General features: G+C 66.1%; 1 protein-coding gene across 1 annotated transcript; it reads left to right on the forward strand.

Annotated features, from left to right (window-relative positions):
- Positions 1–713: 713 nt before the first annotated feature.
- On the forward strand, positions 714–20,528 carry NCLN (nicalin). Its single transcript, XM_058282271.1, is given in 10 exon segments — positions 714–1,006; positions 8,984–9,174; positions 9,435–9,579; positions 12,415–12,509; positions 15,083–15,163; positions 15,575–15,678; positions 19,318–19,406; positions 19,507–19,646; positions 20,300–20,428; positions 20,430–20,528. Coding segments are annotated over 10 exon segments (1,212 nt in total). The 5' UTR covers positions 714–822; the 3' UTR covers positions 20,484–20,528.
- Positions 20,529–22,787: the final 2,259 nt, after the last annotated feature.

Below are 22,787 nucleotides of genomic sequence, written 5' to 3' on the forward strand. Positions count from 1 at the left end.
CTGGGCAAGCGTCAGACGGTAAATCCCATAATCCACTGCTCCAGACTCCAAGTCCCATAACGCACTGCTTCAGCCCCGCCTTCCGGAAACGTCCGTCCGGATTTCTCTAGTCTTTCATTCATTCAAAAATGATATAGGCCACCCACTGGGTACCGCATCTTCTGCGGAATTCTGGGAGCACATCCGTGCGCAAAGCCGACCAACGTCTTTGCCCTCATGGAGTTTATATGATCCACATTCCTTGACAGTTTGGGGATTGCTCAGAAACTTCTGCCGGCAAGACTACAGCTCCCATGAGACTTTGCGTTCGGACACTGGGACTACAATTTCCAGGAGGCCTTAGCGCGCCAGACAGGCCCTCTCTCCTTCTCTTCAGTCCAACCTACTTCCGGGTCGCAAGGTCACACCCTGGCCAGCCGGCCCACCTGCCCAGCCTCTCGCATCCCTCAATGACAGGGTTTTAAAAAGTTCTCCTGCAAGTAGTTTTTTTTTTAAGTCTTATCTTATCACTTGAAGTGTCTGTGAAACGTCAACAGCTTTCGCCGAAAAAGCCCACCGCTTCCGTCGCGGGTAAGAGAGGCAGCCTACAACTCCCAGGAGGCCCCGCGCGCGCCGGGAGGACTACCACTCCCAGGAGGCAGCGCGCCCGGGCGGGGCGGTCCGCGGCGATGCCCGCAGGACCCCGGGGCTGGCGCGGGCTGCCCGGCGCGGCGCCCGCAAGACCCCGGCGGCTACCCATGCCGAGGTGAGTCTGCGGGAGTCGCCGCCGCCGCCGTCCCGTCTCGTACGCCGCCGCCGCGCACGGCCCCGCCGCCGGCCAGGATGCTGGAGGAAGCGGGCGAGGTGCTGGAAAACATGCTGAAGGCGTCGTGCCTGCCGCTCGGCTTCATCGTCTTCCTGCCCGCCGTGCTGCTGCTCGTGGCGCCGCCGCTGCCCGCCGCCGACGCCGCGCACGAGTTCACCGTCTACCGCATGCAGCAGTACGACCTGCAGGGCCAGCCCTACGGTGCGTGGACCCCGCGCCCGCGCCCCCGGCCCGGCCCGCCCGCTCCCCAGCGCGCCCTGGGCTCCCGGGACCCGCCACCCCGGCCTCCGGCAGCCGCGAGCCCCCCGGCCGGGCCCCGCGCTGTCTGCCCGGCGCCCCAGGACCCCGCAGCAGCCGCCGCAGCCCCCTGCCCGGTGCCCGAGCCCCCACGCCTCCGGCCCAGCGCCTCCTTCTCACCGTCTACCTGCCTCCCACCTGGGCCAGTTCCACCTGCCCAGCCTCTCCTTCCCGAGGCCCCTCCCGGCCCACCTGCCCAGAAGCTCGTGCTCTGGACTCCCGCACCCCGGTCTCCTTCTCCAAATCCTTGACTCCGCAGGTGCGCCCAGAGCCGCAGCCTTTGGCCCGGTTTCCTTGAAAGCTCAGAGCTCTCTCGCTTTGCTGGCTGCCAAGCCAAGCCACCCCGTGTCCGCCACGGCCCCTGAGGGCCCCTGTTCTCTTTGTCCAGCGCCCATGTTCCCTGCCTGCCTGGAGCCCTCCTGCTCTGGGGCCCCACCTCTTTCCTCATCCCAGCTTGCAGCCCCAACCCGTCCGTTCACCCTCCACACCTCCAACTGCCGAGAATCCCGGTTGCTCCATCTCCCCAGGATTTCTTCATTGTTTTCCCGCCACCTCTGGCCTCACGCACGCCCTGTTGGCTCAGGGACCCCCCCCCTCCCATCCCGGTTAGCCCCCCAGAGCCCCCAGGTTGGAGCCTGTAGTTTCCTGCTCACCAGCCCTGCTCTCATTCAGTGCCCAAAATCGTAGTCAGTTCCCTCATCTCCTGACTGCGGTCGTTTCTGGGACCTCGGGCGAGGCCCAGGTGTTCCAGAACCTTCTGTCCCCCGCCAGGGATCCCTGTTTTTCTTCCAGCTTAGCTCTTCAACTCCCTGGGAGCTGAGGCCCGCTCTTGAGCGGCCCCCTCCTCAGGTTCTCCTGGTCCCCCCCCATTTCTGAGCCCCGGTTCTCCGGGATCGGCCCACTTGTTGGAGCGTCTCAGGCTCTTGGGGAGCCCCTCGTGTGTGCAGGGTTAGCCAGACCTTGCCTCAGGCCCTCCTCGCCCCACTTTGTTTCCATTTAGTGGGGACATCGGTGACATTTGAGGACATTTGTGGTTGTTACGACTAGGGACAGGGGCGCTCATGGCATTGAGTGGGGAGTCCAGGGCTGCCACTGGACACCCCACGGTGCCCGGGAACTGCCCCGCGCCGGATGCCCGCAGGGCCGAGGCCGAGAAAGCTCGGTTTAGAGGGAAGACCCCAAGCCTAAGGCTCTGGGCTCTGGAATGGTGGGGGCGCAAGGCCTGGGAGCGCTACGCCGACGCCGAGCGGGTTCCCACGCGTTGCGTGGCATTTTCTGCGGGGGCTGGGGGTGGGGTTGACAGCGCAGTCCAGGACAGACAGGCCTGATTCGGAGCCACCGGCCGCAGGCACTCAGCCCTCGGCGTGTGGCGTGAGCAGCGAGGGAGCCAGCGTTCAGTACTGTTCAGCCGCAACTCAGTTAAAGGCCCCGCGTGGCTGGTGGATCCCGCTTTGGTTCTAGAGCTTTCTTGGGCTTCCCAGAGGACGCTGCTCTAAGAGGAATCCAGACCCTGGCGTCTGAGCCAGCCAGCTTGCCTGCGTCCTTTGGAGTCGCTGTTCGTTGTCTTCTCACTTATTCACGCTGCCCGGACCTTGCCACGAGCCCCTTGCCCAAGCCCTTCCCGGCATGCTCGGCTTCTGTCCCCAGCCCCCCAGGGGAGCGGTTGTCAGCCGCCTTACGCGCCCCTGGCCGGTGCAGGCTCCATCCCGCTTGCCGCTGAAATGGGCCCCTTTCGCCCCGGCCCGGGAAACGGCCCGGGAAACGGCGGAATTGTGCAGCGGGCGGCAGTCCCACCATCTCTTAGCCAGACAGGCTCTCTCGGACTTGCAAAAGCTGCCCCCTTATTTGCCTTCCCATCATTGCACATTCTTCTGGAACCTTCTTGGCCTCCGGATCGTTGGCCCCGTTGCCTCCCGTTTCCTTTGGGTGCCTGTCCCCTCTCTTTTCTCCCTGATGGCTTCCTTTTACGTCCTTCTTCTCCCTGCCCTGACTCCCTGGGGCCGGCCTTCCCTCGGATTCCACTTTCCCGACCTGATGTCTTCTCTCGTATGCCTCCCCCGCCGAGTAATCCGTCTCCAGCCCCAGCCTTCACCCCTCCAGAAGCGAGCCAGCATCCTCCTCGGCCGGGCCCTGCCGGCCTCGCTGCCAGTGCCTCTCGGCCTCAGCGTGTCTGCGCCCCGGGAGGAAAGCGTCCCAGAGGGGGCCGTGCGGCTTCTGGGCCGGGGCCCCGCTGGCAGGGGTTGGGGGGCCGGGGAGGTGGACTGTGGCCGCCTGGGGAGGAGGACGTCGGTGCTGGGGGGTGTCAGGCATTTCGGAAGCGGGGAGCTTGTTGCCAAAGCCGAGGCCAGGGACGGGAGGCCCTGACAGCCCAGCCAGGACTTGGCCATCTTGGTTCTCAGGTGTCCTGAGGGCTCGGGAGGCCCCGGGCAGTGGTGGCTCCCGCTCCTGTCCCCTGCGTGGCCTTGAGCCGTGCCCCTGGTGGCACCCCCGCCTGGGGTTCGGTCTCCTTTCTCAACTTCCTTCTCGCTCCACGGTTGAGAAAGCTGGGGTAGGGCAGGCCTGGGCGGTGTGTGCTCAGGGCCGGGCCTGGGGCTAATCAGCCGCCCCGCCTCGCCCCATGGACTCTGGCCTCCCCGCGTGAAGGGCACGCAGGCCCTGTGGGTAAGGGACAGCGGGAAGCCCGTGATGTGCCCCGCCCCGTTGCTTCTCATCCAGGTGTGCACGGGGCACGTCGGCTCCCCTCCCCCTGGAGGACTCGGCCTTGCTTGTTTTTATAAATAAAGTTTTATTGGTACGTGGCCATGCCCGGTGGCTCTTGCACAGCCAGGTTGTCATGCCGGAGCCCAGGCAGAGAACGCAGCCGAAACCCCAGCCGTGGGCCCTTTGGAGAAGAGGTTTGCTGGCCCGTCCCCATCTTTGCGAAGCCCCCCAGGCCCTGATGCCTGCTTGTCTGGACGGGCCCCGGGCAAGGCCACCTGATGCTCATATACGTCAGCACAAGGCATCGGGGAGGCTGGAGTCCGTCTGTCCTTGTGGGTGGGCGGCCCGTGGGGGGAACGGGTGAGGCCCCCGGGGGCATATGACAGTTCGGGTGGGAGATGGGCCCTGCCCAGAAGGCCCCGGGGGCCCCAGGTCGTGGCCGCGGCCCTCGCTTCAAGCCCCGGCAAGCCCCCGCCCCTGGGCCTCGGTTTCCTCTTGTGCGTGACCTGAGGCCCCCGTCCCAGCCCTGGGAGGGCAGGCTGAGGCCGGGCAGCGGGGGGGCGGGGTTAAGGGTCTGCATTCCCAGGCCCTGACCCTCTCGAGGTCACCACCGCCCTCCCAGCCCCTCCCGGGGCTCCGGGGCCTGGCCGAAGGCAGAGACAGTGCCCGGGAGGGGTCCCCGAAGTGTGGGGGGGCGGGCAGAGACAGTGAGCCCCGGGCCTGCGGCAGGGACCCCCCGCACTCCTCGTCTAAGCCTGGGCTGCTGCTGAGCCCCCCGCCCCGTGTGTCAGGCCCTGAGCCCTCCCTGCCCCGAGCCAGCCCCTCAGGTCGCCTCGTGGGTGGGGGCCTCCACGCCTGCCCCTGCGCACAGCCCGGGACAGCTGGAGCCCGGGGGCAGCCCATCGGTGGGACCTGGCCCCTCCAGCCTGCCTCGGGTGCGGGCCGCCGGCGTCTTAGGGCGGAGACGGCGCGGGCCTCGGGTCCGCCCGGCCATGTGCACAGCGTGTGGCGTCCTCCCCGGCCTTGAACTTCAGGCCGTTTCCCCTAAGAGTCGGGATTCCAGCTTCTCAGCCTGGCCACTGGGGCTCACGGGTGTGGACAGCGGCCCCCCTTTTCCATGGGACGGGTGCTCTCGGGGTCCTCGCAGGGCTCTCGGGCCCAGGCAGGGCGAGCCTCGGGGCTGCGAGCTGAACGGGGGGCTTGGGGTGAAGGTCCGAGGTCCAGGGGGGGAGGCTGGGCGGTCCTGCATCCCAGGCAGGAGGGGGTCTCGTCGTCTGCTCGTTGGCAGGGACCCTGAGGCCTCCGGGGGTTCCAGTAGCTGGGGACCCCTAGGCGAGCCCGGCCGGCATGGGGGCTTCCCGTGAGACCCGAGGGCAAGGCCCTGGGCCGAGCCGTCCCCTGCCGTCCCCTCTTAATCCCCAGGCCTCCCAGGAGGCCCCGGCGGTGTCCACATCAGGGCTCTGACCCTCTAAGAGCTGGGGGCCGCCCGGGGGGCTTGTTGTCCTTAAAGAGACGCGCCTTCCCTGTCCCTGGCGGCCGGGGCCTGCCTGAGCCCCTTCCCCGCAGCCCGTCTGCCTGAGCCCCCCGAGCTCAGCGGGGCCTCTCGGAGTCCTGCTGTGTGCGCCTCAGGGGGTCAGCTGATCCTGGGGGTCCCGCGCGGCGCCCCCCGGCCGCCCCTCTCCACGGTGCGGGCGAGCTGGAATGCCAGCCATCACCCTCTGCAAGGCTCTGGAGTGCTGGCGAAAAGTGGGAGATGGTGGGAGGTGGGGTGCAGAGTGGGGTGCTCAGCCAGGCGACACCCCCGGGGGCACGGGTGACGCAGGCGCTCGTCACGACTGTGGGGGCGCTCCTGGCCCCGAGTGGGGGACCCTGGGGAGGCCCCCAGGCGGCCAGCATGGCCCCGTCCGGTGTCAGCCGCGCCGAGGGGCGCCTCGGCCCGGAGAGCGTTCAGGGAGCGTGGAGGACCCGGGACCCGAGGCCTCGCGCCTCTCTGCAGCCGGCGGGCGTTGGCCAAGAGCCCATCCGTGCCGGGGAGACAGCTAGGCACGGCCAGTGCCCTGCCCACTGGGGCTCCCGGCCGGTGAGGAAAGGGGCTCACGAGTAGCTGACCTCACCCCAGGGGGTGCCCAGGCCCGGGGGGAACAAGCTGTTGGGGGGGGGGGCCAGGGGCCCAGGGGCACAGCTCGACCTGAGGCGAGGAGGTACCACGTGAGGCCGCAGGGGGCAGCCAGGACAAGGGGCCTAAAACAGCAGGAGCGGAGGTGGCTCGGGCAGTTGAGCGCCCACCTCCCACACGGGAGGTCTTAGGTGTGGTTCCACGAAAACAACCGACCAGCAAACAAACCAAAAAAACGACTCAGGGAAGCCGCTGCATCTCTGGTTGAGCACCAGCTTCCCACACACGAGGTCCTGGGTTCAATGCCCAGCCCCCGGTACCTCGAAAAAATCCCTAAGAACTACAGAAATTTGTGTCTCCTGGTTCTGGAGGTGGAGGTCCAGGTGAAGCTTGGGCCTCTCGCGGCGTCCGGGGTCCGCCTGCAGGCTCAGCGTCCTCACCTGCAGCCGCCTTGCTCAGTCGCTGCCTGTTTGGGAGCAAAAAACTGCTTGGAAGAGTCACCGGCTTTTGACTCCAGCAATCCCGGTGGAGCGGGAGAGCCAGGTTTCCAGAATATGACGACATACTATTCGGACTGCCCACCTCTCAGCAGAAAGTTAGAAAACACACAAAGGAACAGGAAGGTCTGGCCAAGCCCCAGGAAAAAAGAAACAGCCAGAAACCATCTCTGAGGAAGCTCATACTTTGGCACCAAACGCCAAAGACGTTAAATCAGCCGTCTTAGACGTGTTCAGTGAGCTGAAGGAATACGCGTTCAGAGAAGCGAAGGAAGCTAGGAAAACATCTGAACGAAACAGACACAGCGCCAGAACCAAACAGCTGCTGGAGCCGCAGGGCGGAGTGATTGACGCGAGAGACGCCGTTACCCGCCTTCAGCAGCAGATCTGAGCAGGTCTGAGAACGGTTCTGGGAACTTGAAGACAAGAAAATGGGGATTATCCCGCGTGAGGAGCAGGAGGGAAGAAAAGGAAGTGGACAGAGCCGGGGGGACCCGCGGGACAGCGTCAAGCATACGAACACGCGTGGTTGGCGTCCCAGAGAACCAGAGAGGGGAAGGGGCAGGAAAAGCGCTGGAAGGAATGCAGCCGACAACGTGCCGGGCCCGGGGGAAAGCGGTGACGACGCACAGCCCTGCGCTCGTCGGACCCCAGGCGAGACAGACCGGAGGAGCGGCGCCACGACACGTCCCAGCGAAACTGCGGAAATCCAGAGAGAGAACTTGGAGGCGGCGGGAGAGGAGCGGCTGTCACGCGCAGGGAGTCGCCCCTGGGAGGAGCAGCGGGTTTCCCGCCGGACACCTTGGAGGCCAGAGGCAGTGGACGGCTCTTTCAAAGCCGTTCCGGAAAGAGAAACCTGTGCACCAAGAATCCTGTACCCGGCAAAACGATCTGTCAGTAACGAAGGAGAAACGAGAACTTTCACAGGTAAACAGGAGCTGCACGAGTTAAGTCCCAGAAGGCTTGCCCTGCGCGAAGGGCTCAGGGGGACCCTGCAGGCTGAAACTAAAGGACAGCGGATGGTGACTCGACGCCGTAGGAGGAAGTGAAGAACGCTGCAGTGTGGCGCCACAGAGGAAAGTGGAGAATCCTGTAGCGTCATCATACCTTTGGGTTGTAGCTGCTCGTGCCCCCCGTACAACTTAACAGGCAAACGTGTGGAATAACGTTTCAACTCTGTGAATGGACAGGCGAGGTATCAAGACGCAAGCCGAGCACAGCGTCATGCAGGCAGTGGGAGACCTCAGGCGTAGAGTCTACTAGGAAACTTGGGTGCTCCCTCTGTAAGACCGTGTATCCGCTAAGGGCTTTTTTTTTTTTAAGTAAGATTTCTTTCTCTCCCCTTCCCCCTCCCCATTGCCTGCTCTCTGTGTCCATTCGCTGTGTGTTCTTCTGTGTCCGCTTGTGTTATCAGGCGGCACTGGGAATCTGCGTTTCTTTTTGTTGCATCATCTTGCTGCGTCAGCTCTCCGTGTGTGCGGCACCACTCCTGGGCAGGCTGTGCTTTTTTCACGTGGGGGCAGCTCTCCTTACGGGGCGCACTCCTTGTGCATGGGGCTCCGCTACACGGGGGACACCCCTGCGTGGCACGGCACTCCTTGCGTGCATCAGCACTGCACATGGGCCAGTTCCACACGGGTCAGGAGGCCCGGGGTTTGAACCGCGGACCTCCCATGTGGTAGGCAGTCGCTTATCAGTTGAGCCATGTTCATTTCGCCCCTGTACTTTCGACGTAACTTTCCCACAGTCTAAACCGTTTCTCCCTCTCTAAAGTTTATTGTACAGAAAAGAAACAGTCAAATAAACAGAATTAGATTTCGAGAAGTTTAACGGGGACCGTGGGAGCCCTGTAGGAGCTTCCAGAGCTGTGAAAACAGGGTTGCGCAGCTGGAGCATGAAAACAGCTCCCGCGCCCCCGCCGCTCCCGCCTCCCCGGCGCCCCCTTTGCCCCAGAGAGGAGCGGCGGGGGGGTTGGCGCGCCTACACGTGGCAGGCCCTGCGTTCCTGGAAAAGCCAAGTCTCCAGGGTTGGTTGGGGGCGGGCGTTCTGACGTTGGGGTTCAGCGCGGGGCTTTAACCTGGCGCCTTGAACGGGGCCGCCGCAGGGCGTTCCCAGGCCGGAACCTTCTAGCACCGGGTCACGGGCTGCAGCCCACGGGCCGAGTCAACCCCCCCCCAGGTTTCTACAAATGCAGTTTACATCCCCTTGTGTGTCGCCTGGCGGGTTTTCTGCGCCGCCCACGCAGAGCCGAGGGGTCGCAGCAGAGATGGACCTGCCGAGCTGGGAACGCTCCCGCAGACGCTTTGCAGGGAAGGCCTGCCGGCCGCTGCGCGGGGATGGCGCGGAAGAGTTCCGTGGTGCGCCGGGGGGCTCTTGAAGGAGAAGGGCCGGGGCGTGGGCTGGACCCTCAGCAGAGCCAGCCGGGGGTGGGAGCCGCCAGCCCAAAGCGCGCACGAGGCCAGCGCAGGGGCCGCGGCAGTGACCGTCGCGGCACAAGCCTGCCGCCCGTCAGGGGTGTCCCGGACGAGGATCCCCGGCCTCGCCGCTGAACGGCGCTTCCTCCCCCAGGCACGCGGAGTGCGGTGCTCAACACCGAGGCCCGCACGGTGGACGCGGACGTGCTGAGCCGCCGCTGCGTCCTGATGCGCCTGGCGGACTTCTCGTACGAGCGGTACCAGCGGGCGCTGCGGCAGTCGGCCGGCGCCGTGGTCATCATCCTGCCGCAGGCCATGGCCGCCGTGCCCCAGGACGTCATCCGGGTGAGCCCCCGCGCCCCCGCCCCAGGGCCCCTGGCCCGGCCCTTCCGGAAGCTTCCGTAGCGGAGCTCGGGGTCTGGGGGGCCACGGGCCGGCCGCTTTGCCTCCCTTCACCAAGTCGGGGTCCTCACTCAGGGGGCCCTGAGCCCCGTCCTTAGAGGCCTTGCCCATCCCCCTCCCCGCCCCGTTCCTCCTTGCCATCGCCATCCCTGCGTTATCGGCCCGGCTCCCCGCGCGGAGCCCTGAGATCCCGCCCCCCGCAGCAATTCATGGAGATCGAGCCGGAGATGCTGGTCACGGAGACGGCCGTCCCCGTGTACTTCGCCGTGGAGGACGAGGCCCTGCTCGCCATCTACGAGCAGACGCGCGCGGCGTCCGCCTCCCAGGGCTCCGCCTCGGCCGCCGAAGGTGGGTGCCGGGCGCCAGCGGGGGTGTGGGCAGGGGGTCCTGCCCAGGGGGCCGTGGCGACACCGCCGTTTCCAGGACGGAGTTTCACCCAAAGAGCCCTGCCGGCCTTCCCGTGCCGAGGCCGCGGGCGCCGCGTTGGGAGGGAGAGGCTCCGCCAGCCGCGTCCTCGGTGGTAAGAAAACAAACAGGATCTCTGCACCCCTCCCGCCATCCTACCTGCAGAGTAAGCCCCCAGGGCCCTGGTCTGGGTAGAGTTCACGAGGATGGGTCTGCAGCGTTCCTGGGAAGTAAAGACTCAACCACCCCACGAGCCGGTGGCTGTCGTGAGCTGGGCGCCCAGTTTCACCCCTTGATGAGGAGAACAGGGAGCGGGCCAGCTGCCGAGCGTGAGACAACAAAATACGCAAAGAAGCGCAGCTCAGAACGGGCCCCCGTCAGAGCAGCTGGTGCGCAGAGAGCCCAGCAGGGAGGGAGGTGTGCGCACAGAGCGGGCGCAGCCGGCCCTTCGGGATGAGCAGCTGGGCGGTTTGTGTCGAAGCCCTAAGGAAAAAGCCGGTTCCTCATGACAGAATCATCAGCCATGGGAGCAGGTGTAGCTCAGGCGCTTGAGTACCTGCTTCCCACGTACGAGGTCCCGGGTTCAGTTCCTTAAAAAGAACAAAAACTAACAGCCACGTGGGGCTCTGGACAGGGTCACCGAGCTGAGAGCCGCCGGTTTGTGTCACAGTTTTATTGGCACACAGCGACACCCACTCGTTTCCCACTTTGCGGCCACATTGGCGCCCTAAGGGCAGCGCTGAGTCGCCACAGACCGCCTGGCCCGCGGAGCAGAAGATACTTAATTCTGGCTCTTTACGGGAAAAATCGGCCAACGCCTCATCTAGAATAAAGTCTTTGACAAGAGCCAGCTGTAACGTGGCAATAGATGGAATATTTTATAATAACTAAACTCACTGAGGGAAGAAATGTTACATTTGCTGGACTGTTACATAACTAAAAAAATGGTAACACGTAGAATTTCTCATGGCCCAGGGATGTGCTCATTTCACAAGAATCAGTGGTAACATCAGGCTTAAATCTCAAAAATGGATGATTGTGACTTTTTAAAATGATTTTTAAAAAGACTTTCCTTATTTTGTTTATTTCCCCCACCCCCTCATCGTTTTTCACTGGCTGTGTTCGTGTGTCTTCCTTGATTCTTTTGGAGGCACTGGGAGCCGAACCCGGGACCTCCGATGTGGGAGAGAGGCGCCTAATCGCTTGAGCCACCTCTGCTCCCTGCTTTCTTGTGTCTCTCCTTACGTTTTTCTGCTTGTGTGTCTTGTTGCATCGTCTTGTTATGTCAGCTTGTTGCGCCTGCCCGTTGCGCCAGCGCTCTGTCTTTAGGAGGCACCAGGAACCGAACCACAGACCTCCCGTGTGGTAGGCAGGGGCGCAGTCCCCCGAGCCACGTCCAATTCCCAATAACGTTTTAATTTGGAATAGTTTAAGATTCACAAGAAGTTGCAAAACTAGTTCAGAGAGTTCCCCGGCAGGGTCCATGCTGCTCCCAAGGATGGTGCCTTCTGGACAAAATGATGGTGTTTTGCTTTTTAAATTCTTACTGTTTATGGTTGTACTTTAAACACGTTCCCAGAACTGAAGGGTAGTTTCTAGAAAGCACGAGCTCACTGTCGCCCTGGATGAAGCCGAGGACAGTTGTCCAGTAGAGAAGGAATTGTAAGGATGCCGAGAGAAAGCCTCACAGCAGGCTGTTAAGGAACGGACAGTCTATTAATTTCAAGGGACGCGCGTTCTAGAATAAGCAGGCGTCTCCGTGTTTCGATGGAGGGCAAGAGTCTACTAAAATGGCTTTTTAGTCGTAGAAAGGAAAAGCACAAAGGAAGAGTACAAGGAAACATGACCTTCTTGTGCTAATTATCTTGGGTCATAGGAGTAGAGCGATTTTTTGCCTTTATGGTTTTTCTTTTTGTGTTTCGTTTTTAATTTTTATCGTGGCACCTACGTGCGGCATTCTAACCGCACGCGTTTCAGGCGTACAGCTCGTTGGCATAAGCCGCGGCCACGATGTTCCGCCATCACTGCCAGCCAGCCCGGAAGCTTTCACCCGTCAGGAAGCTTTTACCCCGTATAGGAACTTTTTATCTATTAAGCAGTTACTCCCTGTTCCCGTCCCAGCCATCCCCGTCCTCCTTGATGCTTCTGAGGCCCAATTTCTTTCCAGAAAAAAAACATCACCTCTTTTTTTATCCCCCTCTTGGGACTTGCTCGCTGTCTGCTTTCTGTGTCATTCGCTGCGCGTTCTCCTGTGTCTGCTTGTCTCTCTTTGTTGCGTCATCTTGCTGTGCCAGCTCTGTGGGCCCCGGCCGTCAGCTCTCCACAGCGCACAGGCCAGCCTGCCTTCTCTAGGAGGCCCCGGGACACGAACCCAGGGCCTCCCATGTGGTGGACGGGAGCCCAGGCAGCTGAGCCACAGCCGCTTCCCAGAACCCATCACGTTTATGAGCCGAAGGAAATAAAACTTGCAGAGGAGGCTGGGGCTTGGGCTCGGGGGCTCCGGCGGAGGCTTTGACTCCTGCCCTCGCCGCACACGTGGCGAGTCGTGGCCTCGGGAGACGTGGGACGGCGAGGTCAGGGGGGTGCCCACTGACGGACTTGGGCGCTGGCCTGGCTCACCGGCGCCCACGGCTCCTGAACCGGGGCCCCCCGGGCGAGGCCGGGCCGGGTTAGAGCCACTCTGACCCTCGACGCCCGGCAGCCGGCGGCTCGCGCCGGGGGGCCCCTCGGTCCGGGGTCTCGGGGCGCAGCCCCGGCTGACGCCCGCTCCCTCCTCAGTGCTGCTGCACACGGCCACCGCCAACGGCTTCCAGATGGTCACCAGCGGCGTCCAGAGCAAGGCCGTGAGCGACTGGCTCATCGCCAGCGTGGAGGTGAGTGCCCCGCGCGGGCCGCGGCCCGTCGCCGCCCCTTCCCCACGCGAGGGAGCTCAGAGGGCGCCAGACCCTCGGCCGCTCCCCGTGGCGTCCGAGCAGAGCCCGGGCTCCTGGCCCAGCGGCCACTCTGCAGTGGCTGCGCCCCTGCCCGCCCGGGCCGTTCCCTGCCCCCCAGCCCCGCGCTGCTGCCTCGTCCGCCCCAGGGCCTTTGCGCCGGCCGCCCCCACGGGCTCAGTGCCCCAGCCCAGCCGCCCTTCTCGTCTTCTCACGTCGTCTTGTCAGCTCCGACGCGCGTCCCTGAGGGGCTTCTGTGACCACACGATCCCGGTGCCCCCAAAGCACCTTTGACTCTCCTTCCTCCTCAGTAGCTGCCCCTGCCTGAGTCGCTCAGCACCCGGGGGCGCATCTCTTCCCCCTGGCCCCAGAGCACTTTCACCGCGGCCTCCACTGTTGCTCACGCCGCGGCCCACGCGAGCCGCCGGGGACGCGTGCTCGTCCCCTGCGGCGGGCTTTCCCAGGACCCCTTCCGTGTTCCTCCGGCGTTGGCTGGGCCAGGATCTCGGGGCTCAGCCCGCGCTGTGAAGGGGCAGGAGGGGCCGGCCCCGCGGTGGGGCAGGCAGAGCGCGGGCGTCGGGCGCAGCCGCTTTCCCGGCCCTGGCCCCGTCGCAGGCCTCAGACCCCGGCGTGTTCAAGCAGCCTCCCGGCGAGTGTCTGTTTGCCACTTCAAGTTTTTATTTCTAAGGAAGTCGCGGGGCTCGAACCCGGGGCCTTGTACCCCCGGCTTACTGTATGAACTGACTCCAGCCTCAGGACAGCCGTGAAAAGAACAGGGGAGCGGCTCAGCGCTCCCAGCCCCGGCCCCAGAACCCCAGCGCCCCAGCTCCTGCCGTCCTGCCGCGCTCGTGCAGCGTCCTGGCCCCTGTCCGTCGGTCCAGCCGCCTCCTTCCAGCGGGTCGTGCTCCCGGAACACGGCCACACGGTGGATGTCCCCGAGAACGGGGTTCTCACCCAGGGCACGCCCTCCAGCGCGGCCCCCGAGCTCCCGCCCCAGCGTCTCCCCGCGTCACGCCCTCGGGCCTCTCCCCGCCGCCCCCACGCCCCGCGCAGGGCCCGTGGCGCACCTCGCTGCCACCACCTTTTCGTGGAAACCCCCGCGTGCCGTGCGCTCTCCCGCCCCAGCCCCTCCCCCATGTGCCCCCTTCAGTGGGCTTCGCCCCACCAGTGTTGGGGTGCCCTCCCCTCCCCGGGCCCTCCCTTCACCCCTCGCAGCCCCTGCCCCGGGAGCACGAACTCCCCGTTCTGGCGAGGGGTCCCGGTGCCCCCGCCATGCGGGCTCCGAGCCGGCCTGGTGGCTGAGATGGGGGCGCAGCAGAGCAGGCAGCTGGGAGAAATGGGGTGCAGGGCGCGGGGATGCGTCCGGGAGCAGGGACGGCTTCCCCGAGGCGGGCGTCGGAGGCTGAGCTGAAGGACGGCGATGAGGCCCAGGACGGGGGCGCGGTGGCCGTGCAGAGGACAGGACGCGGGTGCAGGGGGCAAGGCGCAGGGCGGGGACGCCGCGCCGAGGGGTGGGCGCGCTGAAGGGGACTCGATGGCCGTTCATCTCACATGGCTCCACGCCCCGCGTCTGGCCCTGAAAGCCGGGCGAGCAGCGTCTCCTCCCGCCCCGGCGGTGCTCGGGGAGCCCCGGCTGGTCCGGGTTGGCTGGCAGTGGGCGGGGCCGCCCCTGCAGGTTTTAGGGGCTTCGGTTCTAGAAGCATCTGTGCCGCGTGCGCCCCCACGGGGGAGCGGAGCGGGGAGGGAGGCGCGGGGCCCTCCTGCGTCAGCGCTTCCCCACACCACCCTCCCTGGGGTCCCGGTGGAGACGGGGGGCCGAGCAGCTCCGGGCGTGAGGAGCGGGTGGCAGCGCCAGGCCCCAGGCCTCCCGGTGCGCTTCCGGAAACTTCTGTCCTACCTCCCGGCTGGAGCGGCCTCGAGCTCCAGGATCGGTGTTGGGAGGTAGGCGGGCTTGGCGGGACCATCGGTGGAGGGACGCGCGCCTGGCTTCCGTCTCTTGGCTTTTGAGATCGGCGCCGCCACCAGGCGTGCAGGTGTGCGTTCGCGTCCCCGCGCCCTGCCCGGCGGCCGCCCGCTCTCATGAGCGGTTTCCGTGGCAGCCGGCCCTGCCCGCTCGGTGGACGCAGGCTCTGGGCGCTCCCGGGCTCTGGCGGCCCAGCCCAGGGCTCCCTGGCCACACGCAGGGGCCACCCGCCTCGGGGCCTGAGAGCCGGCAGAGCCGTGGGCGGGCGGCGCTGAGGGAAGCGGCGGGGGCCCGGCTGCCGGCAGGAGGTGGCCTCCCGGAGACGTGCCTCCCTCCCGCTCTCTCGACGTTCCAGCACCTCTTGTTCTGGCACAGCTCACGGGGCCCCGGCATGGAAAATGGACGAGATGGGCCTGGCCGCGGCAGGGCCGGGGTCCCCCCTCCCCACCGGCTTCCGCCGGGAGCCTCGTCTCCCTGACACGTCGGAACCTGCCGCGACCAGCCCCGGGGTCCCCACTCTGCCCGGGGCCACTCATGGGCGTTCTCTCCACAGGGGCGACTGACGGGGCTCGGCGGGGAGGACCTGCCCACCATCGTCATCGTGGCGCACTATGACGCCTTCGGAGTGGCCCCCGTACGTACCCCCCTGCGGGCAGCCCCGAGGCCGCGTCCTACCCCCACGTGGAAGTCCGCACGGGCGTCTGGCCTGAAGGGACAGCACAGCTCGTGGGTGTCTCGCTTGGCGAGCAGCTGCCCCCCGTGCCTGTTTGCGCTCTCGGGCCTCCGGGGGGCACGCGTGGTCAGAGCGAGGACCCGGGTGCCGAGGGAGGGGGCGCGGTGGTCGGGCTGGGAGGAGCCGAGCAGGCTGCAGGGGCTCCAGCCTCTGCAGCAAGCATCCCCTGGGCACAGGGCCGAACCAAGGCGAGGGAGCGGGCGTGGGGGGCCATCCCTCGGGGGTTCGGGGAGTGAGGCTGGAGGTGGGGGGCAGGCGGGGGGCCGCCACGCAGGAGGACTCAGGCCGGCTGCGCCCCCGCCCCGTCCACAGTGGCTGTCGCGCGGCGCAGACTCCAATGGGAGCGGCGTGTCGGTGCTGCTGGAGCTCGCCCGGCTCTTCTCCAGACTCTACACGTACAAGCGCACCCACGCGGCGTAAGTGTGGCGGGCAGGGCCTCGCACCCGCGGAGGTGCTGGCGGCCCCTGCCCCGGGGTGACGTCGCCGCGGGCCGAGCCCCGTCCCAGCCGGGAATCCTTCCCCGCGCAGCGGCCGGCGTGTCGCCCCTCGGCTGACGCTCTGTGGCAGGAGCGTCCCGTGCTGCGGCACCGTTCAGCAGCGTCCCCCATCTCCACCCACTCGATGCCAAGAGCGCCCCCACCCCCGGTCACGCCAGCCCGATCGTTTCTGCTCACGGTCCAGTGGTCCCCACGCGGCAGGGCCGCCCCCGCGGTTGAGAATGGCTCCCTATCACAGATGCCACCGTAGGACCCCGTGAGCCAAGCCGGAGGCGGGGGCCACACGTGGTGGCGCTGTTCAGCGAGGTCCCGGCTCCGTGGCCGTGCCAGCGTCTCCTGGCCCTTCCCTTGTGGTCACCGAGTGGCTGCCCCGGCTCCAGCAGTTACATCTAAGCTCAGGCAGGGCGAGGGTGGGAAAGGGGAGGAAGCCTGAAGAAGGGGCGAGCAGACTTCCTCACGCCCCCGGCCCCCAGCTGTCTGCCTTTGTCTCACGCCACACGGAGCCGCGTCGCGGACCCAGGGCCGGGCGAGTAGCCAGTGCTGGCAGCTCCGTGTGATGGCGGCAGCCACGGGGCGGGCTTGGGGCTGACATGGGGTCAGCTGGCCGGTGGGCTGCTGGGTTACTGAAGGAGACAGTGGCCACGTGGCCCGATCACAGCCTGCGCGTAGCAGGGGCACGGCCCGACTTAGGGAATGAAAACGCAGGACGCCCGGTGAAACCTGGATTTCAGCTCAACAAGAACAACCGAAAGAATTCCTTTAAGGATCAGTTTACCTCACACAGGGTTCGGGATATGCTTATACTAAAAAAAAAAGAGTATTTGCTGATCTGGAGTCAGGCTCTGCTGGCTTCCTGCTCCCCTTGGGCAGAGGCAGGATTCGAACCTCAGTCTGTCCACACCCCTTCCGGAAGGTCCTGGGCGGTGGGTAGCTGCCGCCGGACCCTCACTTTTTCCGCCTGAGTTGTTGGGGTGGAGTCCAGCCGGGGGCGGGCAGGCCTCAGGGCCACGGCAGGAGTCCCACGCGGCTGCTCATGGCGTGAGGGACCCCGGCCGGGCGCGGCTGAGGGACCACCTGGGTGGGCTCCCCGCGCCTGCCCTCGCCACGCCCGTGACTCCTGGGCCTGTAGTGAGGCGGGAGCTCGAGGCGGGCCGCAGGGCGTCCCGTGGCTCCCCCGCCCCCGACGCTGCGGGCCCAGGACCCACGAACGCGTTCTCGGGCAGTTCGGAAACGGGTCTCCGGGGCTCGAGACGGCCAGCAGGGCTGGTTCCTCGGGAGGCTCCCGGGAGGCGCCTTGCCCTGCCTCTTCCGGCTTCTAGAGCCGCCCGCATTCCCGGGCGCGTGGCCCCTCCGTCCTCGAAGCCAGCCACGTGGCGTCTTCCGCGTTCTCTTTAACGGTGACCCACCAGGCCTCACGCCAGGCTGTGCCCGATTCGGAGGCTCGCTGGGGGGAGGAGCTGCGCCCAAGCCCCTGTGGCTGCGGGGGGCTGCCCCCGGCTCCTGGAGGCCGTCCGCCGGCCCCGGCCATGTGCGCAGCCCTCTCCACAGCATGGCAGTCTCACCTTAGAGCTAGCAGGTCGGATGCCTTGCTGGTGGCTTGCCTGATTAGGTCAGGCCCACCCGCGGGAAGCCCGCCCTGAGACTCGTTCACTCGTTGGTGATCTGGTCCCGGGGCGAGGGGGCTTCACCTGTTGTCCACCCCAGGGGGCAGGGGCACCTTAGGATCCCGCCTTCCACAGCAGGTGCTCCAGGAAGAGCCCCCTGCTTTTTTACCCCAGCGCTCGCTGGAAACAGGTGCGAGGGCCAAGCCGTCAGCCTTTGTGCGCGGGTGTCGGCTCCCAGAGGTGTTTAAACGCCCTCCAGCTGGGCGCGGGTGTGGCTCGGCGGTTGAGCGCCTGCTTCCCTGTACAGGGTCCCGGGCTCGAGCCCCAGATCCCCCCTGAAATGAACGGAGAAACCAGCCCCACCTCTGTCCCGCCCCTCAGGCTCTGTCCCTGGCACTTTGTGTGGCCCCCCCAGGTGGGCTCACAGGGCCCCAGAGGGGGACCCGGCTCGGGCCCCACGCTGCGGCCTCACCTCCACCTGGGGCCTCCTGGGCCGGCCCGCCTTCGCTGGCCACGGCGGTGAGCGCTGCGTTCCTGCCCTGATTTCTAGTCCTTCCAAGGGGGACAGCGTGGCTTTCAGATGATTGTCAAGCAGCGGTCCACCCACCCCGCAGCCAAAGCCTTTCGAGAAACCAGAACGTTGACCCGGCAGGAGCAGGGCTGGCTGCGTCCAGGCCCCGGCGCTGCCATGCAGGCTTGGCCTCCCGGGCGGGGGGTGGGGGGCGGGGGGCGGCCTCAGGGCTCGGCGCCTGAGCCTGCGTGGCCCTGCCGCAGGGGGTGCCGGGCCTTTCTCTCGTGGACCTCCCAGGGCCCAGCCAGGTTTCCACAGGCCGCTTTTGGTTTTGTTATTGTTTTTTGTTAATTGACTTGATTTCTAGAGCAGCTTTAGGGTTAGTTCCCACCTCCCAGTCTCCCTCAGGTTGGCCTTTTATTTTTCCCCCCAGATTTATTGTATTTATTCACATTCCCTCATTGGCGCTCTGTCTGCTCTCTGCGTTTGCTCGTTTTCTGTTTAGGAGGCACCGGAAACCGAACCCGGGGCCTCCTGTGTGGGAGGCAGGTGCTCAACCCCTAGAGCCACCTCCGTTTCCACGCCTCCTTTCTTTTTTGCCACCGACTTGCTTTCTGTTGTGTGACAGGGCCTCTGTTCGGGCCACCCTCCATTTCCTCGGAGTTCTTGATTGCACCCCAATTTTGGACCCCAACTCTTGGGGGGCAGGTTTGGGGACCGGTCCCCCCCCCCCACCTCCCCAGCCTGGCCGAGAACAAGCCAGGCCGTTTCCCCTGCCAAGGTGGGCGAGAAGTGGCTGGTGGTCCCCGATCCACGCAGTGGGGACGTGGGTCTGTGGCAGGTAGGCGCTGGGCTCGTCCCCGCAGAAGCTGCTGAGCCGGGGGGACGGGGGCCCGGGAGCCGCTGCCTGCAAAGAACCCGGGGTCCAGCGCGGAGACGGGGGCAGGCGCCCGGCCGGGCTCCCTGGGGCTCCCTGGGGGCCGAGCCCCCGGCGGCTCTTCACACCCACCGGCTGACACGGGACCGGGAGCAGGTGGCCGTGGCCCAGCAGGGCCCTGGGGCAGGGGAGGGGTCCGTCTGTCCCCATCCCACCCCGCCGGGAGTGGTGCCGCTTTTCTCTTGATGAGGACTCTCATGTCAGCGGGCGTCGAGTCTCCAGGGAGCGGCCCGGTCCCTCCTGCACTTCAGGGGGCTCAGGGGCTGCACCCCAAAGCAGCGGCTCTCAGCAGGGCGACGTCTGGAGCCGTCTGTGGTCGTCACAGCTGGGGCGGGGGCCCGGGAGGCTGCTCCCCTCCCCACGGCGCCCGGGGCGCCCGCCCGGAGAAGGCCCTGCCTGATGGCCGGTGCCCGGCGAGGGCTGGCGAGGGGCTCCCGCTGGGGGCCGCCGTCCTCGGGCTCTTCCCCCAGTCCACCTGCCCAGCCCCGCCCCCCTGCCCCCCCAGGGTACAACCTCCTCTTCTTCGCTTCCGGGGGCGGCAAGTTCAACTACCAGGGCACCAAGCGCTGGCTGGAGGACAACCTGGACCACACAGGTGAGTGCTGCACGCAGCCGGGGTGGTGTCGGGCGGCAGCGGCCATGGGGGCACCTCTGGTTCTCGCTGCCCCCCACCAGCCCCCGTTGCCCCCGAGCAGACTCGAGCCTGCTGCAGGACAACGTGGCCTTCGTGCTGTGCCTCGACACGCTGGGCCGCGGCAACAGCCTCTACCTGCACGTGTCCAAGCCGCCGCGGGAGGGGACGCCGCAGCACGCCTTCCTGCGCGAGCTCGAGACGGTGGGTGCCTGCCCCGCGGGCCGCGGGGGCGCGGGCGGCCCGGCTCAGCCGAGCACCCTCCCCGGCCAGCACGCCGCGCCCCCCCGCGCTCTCTGCTTTTTCCTTTTTTAATTTTTGCGGCAGTAACGTGTGCACAACGTGCCATCCCGTTTTCCCTCCTTTCGAGTGTACAATTCGGGGCTGCCACCTCTGCCAGCACCGGGCGTGTCCGCCCACCCCCAAACACAGAGCCCCCACCCCTCCCCACCTGGTTGCCCCCGCCTCTGCGCGTTGCCCACTTCGGGTTATTTCCGCAGTGTTTCACCCAGCTTCTCTCCCTCGCTGTGGCGTCTCTGAGGTTCAGAGCCGCCGCCCCCTTGACGGCTGTTGGTTCCCTCCTGGGAGTCCCCGTTTTGTTTCTCCTCGTACACCCAGGCTGCTCTCCCCCTCCCTCCTGCTCGCGCCCCGACACCCGTCCTCACTCGCGGGGCGGCCTGGCCGTAGCAGGAGGCGCCCCCGGGCGGCAGGGCGTGCGCCCCGCTTTTCAGAGCAGGAGGGTCCGGATGGCGGGACCTGGCCACCCCCCGCCCCCGGCTCCCCCCCCCCCCCCCCCGCAAGCGTCTGTGGGGTGCGCTGCGGGGCCTGCCCGCGCCCTGAGCCCCCCGCTGCCGCAGGTGGCCGCGCACCAGTTCCCGGCCGTGCGCTTCTCCATGCTGCACAAGAAGATCAACCTGGCGGAGGACATGCTGGCCTGGGAGCACGAGCGCTTCGCCATCCGCCGGCTGCCCGCCTTCACGCTCTCCCCACCTGGAGAGCCACCGCGACGGCCGGCGCAGCAGCATCATGGACGTGCGGTGAGTGCACCCGGTACCGGCCCCCACAGAGGGGCTGCCGCGAGGCTCGGGCGCGAGGGATGGGCGGCGCGGGCGAGAGCCTGGCAGCCCCCAAGACCCCCCAGTGTGGTCTAGGGAGACGGGACCTCGCGGAGACCGTCGTGAGCTGGGAGCTCTGCCTCGGGGACGAGGGTTGGGTGGGGGTGTGCACAGCCGCGTCCCGGGGCTCAGAAGAGCCCACCCCAGTCCACGCTCCTCACTGCCCATTTGCTGGGGGTGGGGGGTGGCTGTGAGAAAGGGGATCTTGGGCTGGGGGCATCGGCTGCTCTCCCAGCCTGCACGGGGCAAGGGCGTTTTCAGAACAAGGGCCGCTCGGCCGGCCTCGGGGCATCCGGGAAGGCTTCCTGGAGGAGGCGGCGCCGGAACCGAGGGGCGCGAGCCAGGAGAAGGGTATCCCGGGACGGAGGGAGCCTGGGAGCCGCCTCGCTTTGCCCCTCTTCTCGCAGAGGCCAGGACCGGCCCAGGGCGAGGAGAGCAGCGCCCGCCTCGGGCGCACAACTTAAGGGGGCGCCAGTGAAGCCCCAACGTCGACACGGGTAACACTGCAGCGTGGCGTTAAAAACACAGCCCACCAAGACGGGTGAAAACCCCAGGACGGGCAAAGCACCGGAACCCGCCAGGGAGGCCGGCAGCCTGGCGCGGCGCAGCGTCCCCGGGGGCGGTCTGCGTGCACTTCCGCTTTTAAAACCCCCTTGATGGTGTTCGTTTCTGTGACTTTCTGGGGCGCCCCCTTCAGTCGTGCCCCGAGGTGAGGTCCTCCTGCCGCGCCGTGGCTCAGTCAGAGAGGAGGGGCCCTGCCCCTTGGGCCCACGCCCCGCTTCTCCCCCGCTTTCCGTGGGGGCCCACGGCTCCTCCTCCCGGGCAGCGAGGCACGAGCGAGCCTGGGCGGGGGCCTGAGCCGGGAGCTCCCGGTTTCCAGCCCCCTGCCCGTGTTCTGGCCGCGCTCCAGCCCCTCCCGGGAGCTGAGAGGAAGGGGGCAGCTGGGACCTGGGCCTCCTGTTTCAAGATTTATTTTTATTTATTCATTTCTCCTCCTCGTTGTCTGCACGCACTGTCTGCTCTTCGTTCATTGTCCTTTTTAGGAGGCACTTGGAACCGAACCCAGGGCCTCCCATGTGGGAGGGAGACGCCCAATCACTTGAGCCACCTCCACTCCCTGATTGTCGTGTCTCTCGTCGTATTTCCTCATTGGGTCTCTTTGTTGCGTCAGCTCACTGTCTTGCCCGTCTTTAGGAGGCACCAGGAACTGAACCTGGGACCTCTGTGTGATAGGCAGGCACCCAGCAGCCTGAGCCACCTCCGCTTCCATGGGGCTCCTTTTGGCCCATAACACCCACCCCGGGGCCCCCCATCGTGCCCCCACACATCTGTACCCAGTGTCTAGCCCAGGAGGACAGTAAAGGCGGTGTTTGGTGTGCTCGCCGCGTCTCCGTTGTCACGTCGCCCCGTCCCCACAGTGGCCTGGGGAGGCGAGCAGGTTCCCAAGAAGGGACAGCGGAGGCTGACCCCAGCCTCTCACCAGGCGCCCCTGGGACCAGTGAGCCTGTCGTTGGAAACACGGTGGTGACGATGGAACGGAGTGGGGGGTCCTGAGCCCAAGGCGAGGGGGCTCCTGCGACGGGAAACGTGGCCACAGCTGGCAGGGCGAGGGGAGAACGCCAAGCACTGTTGGCCGGCGCCGGACGCGAGCTCCGCGGGGGCCAGCCAAGCTCAGCGGGGGCGCGGGGGCCCCCGCGGGCCCGATGCTCAGCCTCGCCTGCCCGCCCCGCCCCTCCCCGCCGCAGCCCCACCGTGCCCCCGAGGTGAGCCACCAGCAACGTCCGAGGCACTGGGGACACTTTCAGTTTCGCGAGCCACACGGTCTCTGTCGCGACGACTCAACTTGGCTGTTGTAAGCGGGAAAGACTGCGTGCCGATAAAACTTTATTTGTGGACCCGGAAAGGCAGATTTCACGTGAATTTTCACATCTCACAAATACCAGCCCTTTATACTGGGATTGAACCCAGAACCTCATATTTAAAAAGTGGGTGCTCAGCCCCTGAGCTACACCCGCTCCCCACCGGTCTTTTTCTTTTTTAAATATTTATTTTGTTTATTTATCTCCCTCCACCCACTTGTTGTTGGCTCTTGCTGTGTCTGTTCATCCTCCTTGTTTCTTCAGGAGGAACCAGGGACCAAACCAGGAACCTCTGCTGTGGGAGGGAGGCGCCTAATCACTCGAGCCACCTCCGCTCTCTGTTTCATTGTGTCTCATTATGTTTTTTCTTT

Source organism: Dasypus novemcinctus, chromosome 19 (assembly GCF_030445035.2).
Source record: "Dasypus novemcinctus isolate mDasNov1 chromosome 19, mDasNov1.1.hap2, whole genome shotgun sequence".
Classification (NCBI taxonomy): Eukaryota; Metazoa; Chordata; class Mammalia; order Cingulata; family Dasypodidae; genus Dasypus; species Dasypus novemcinctus.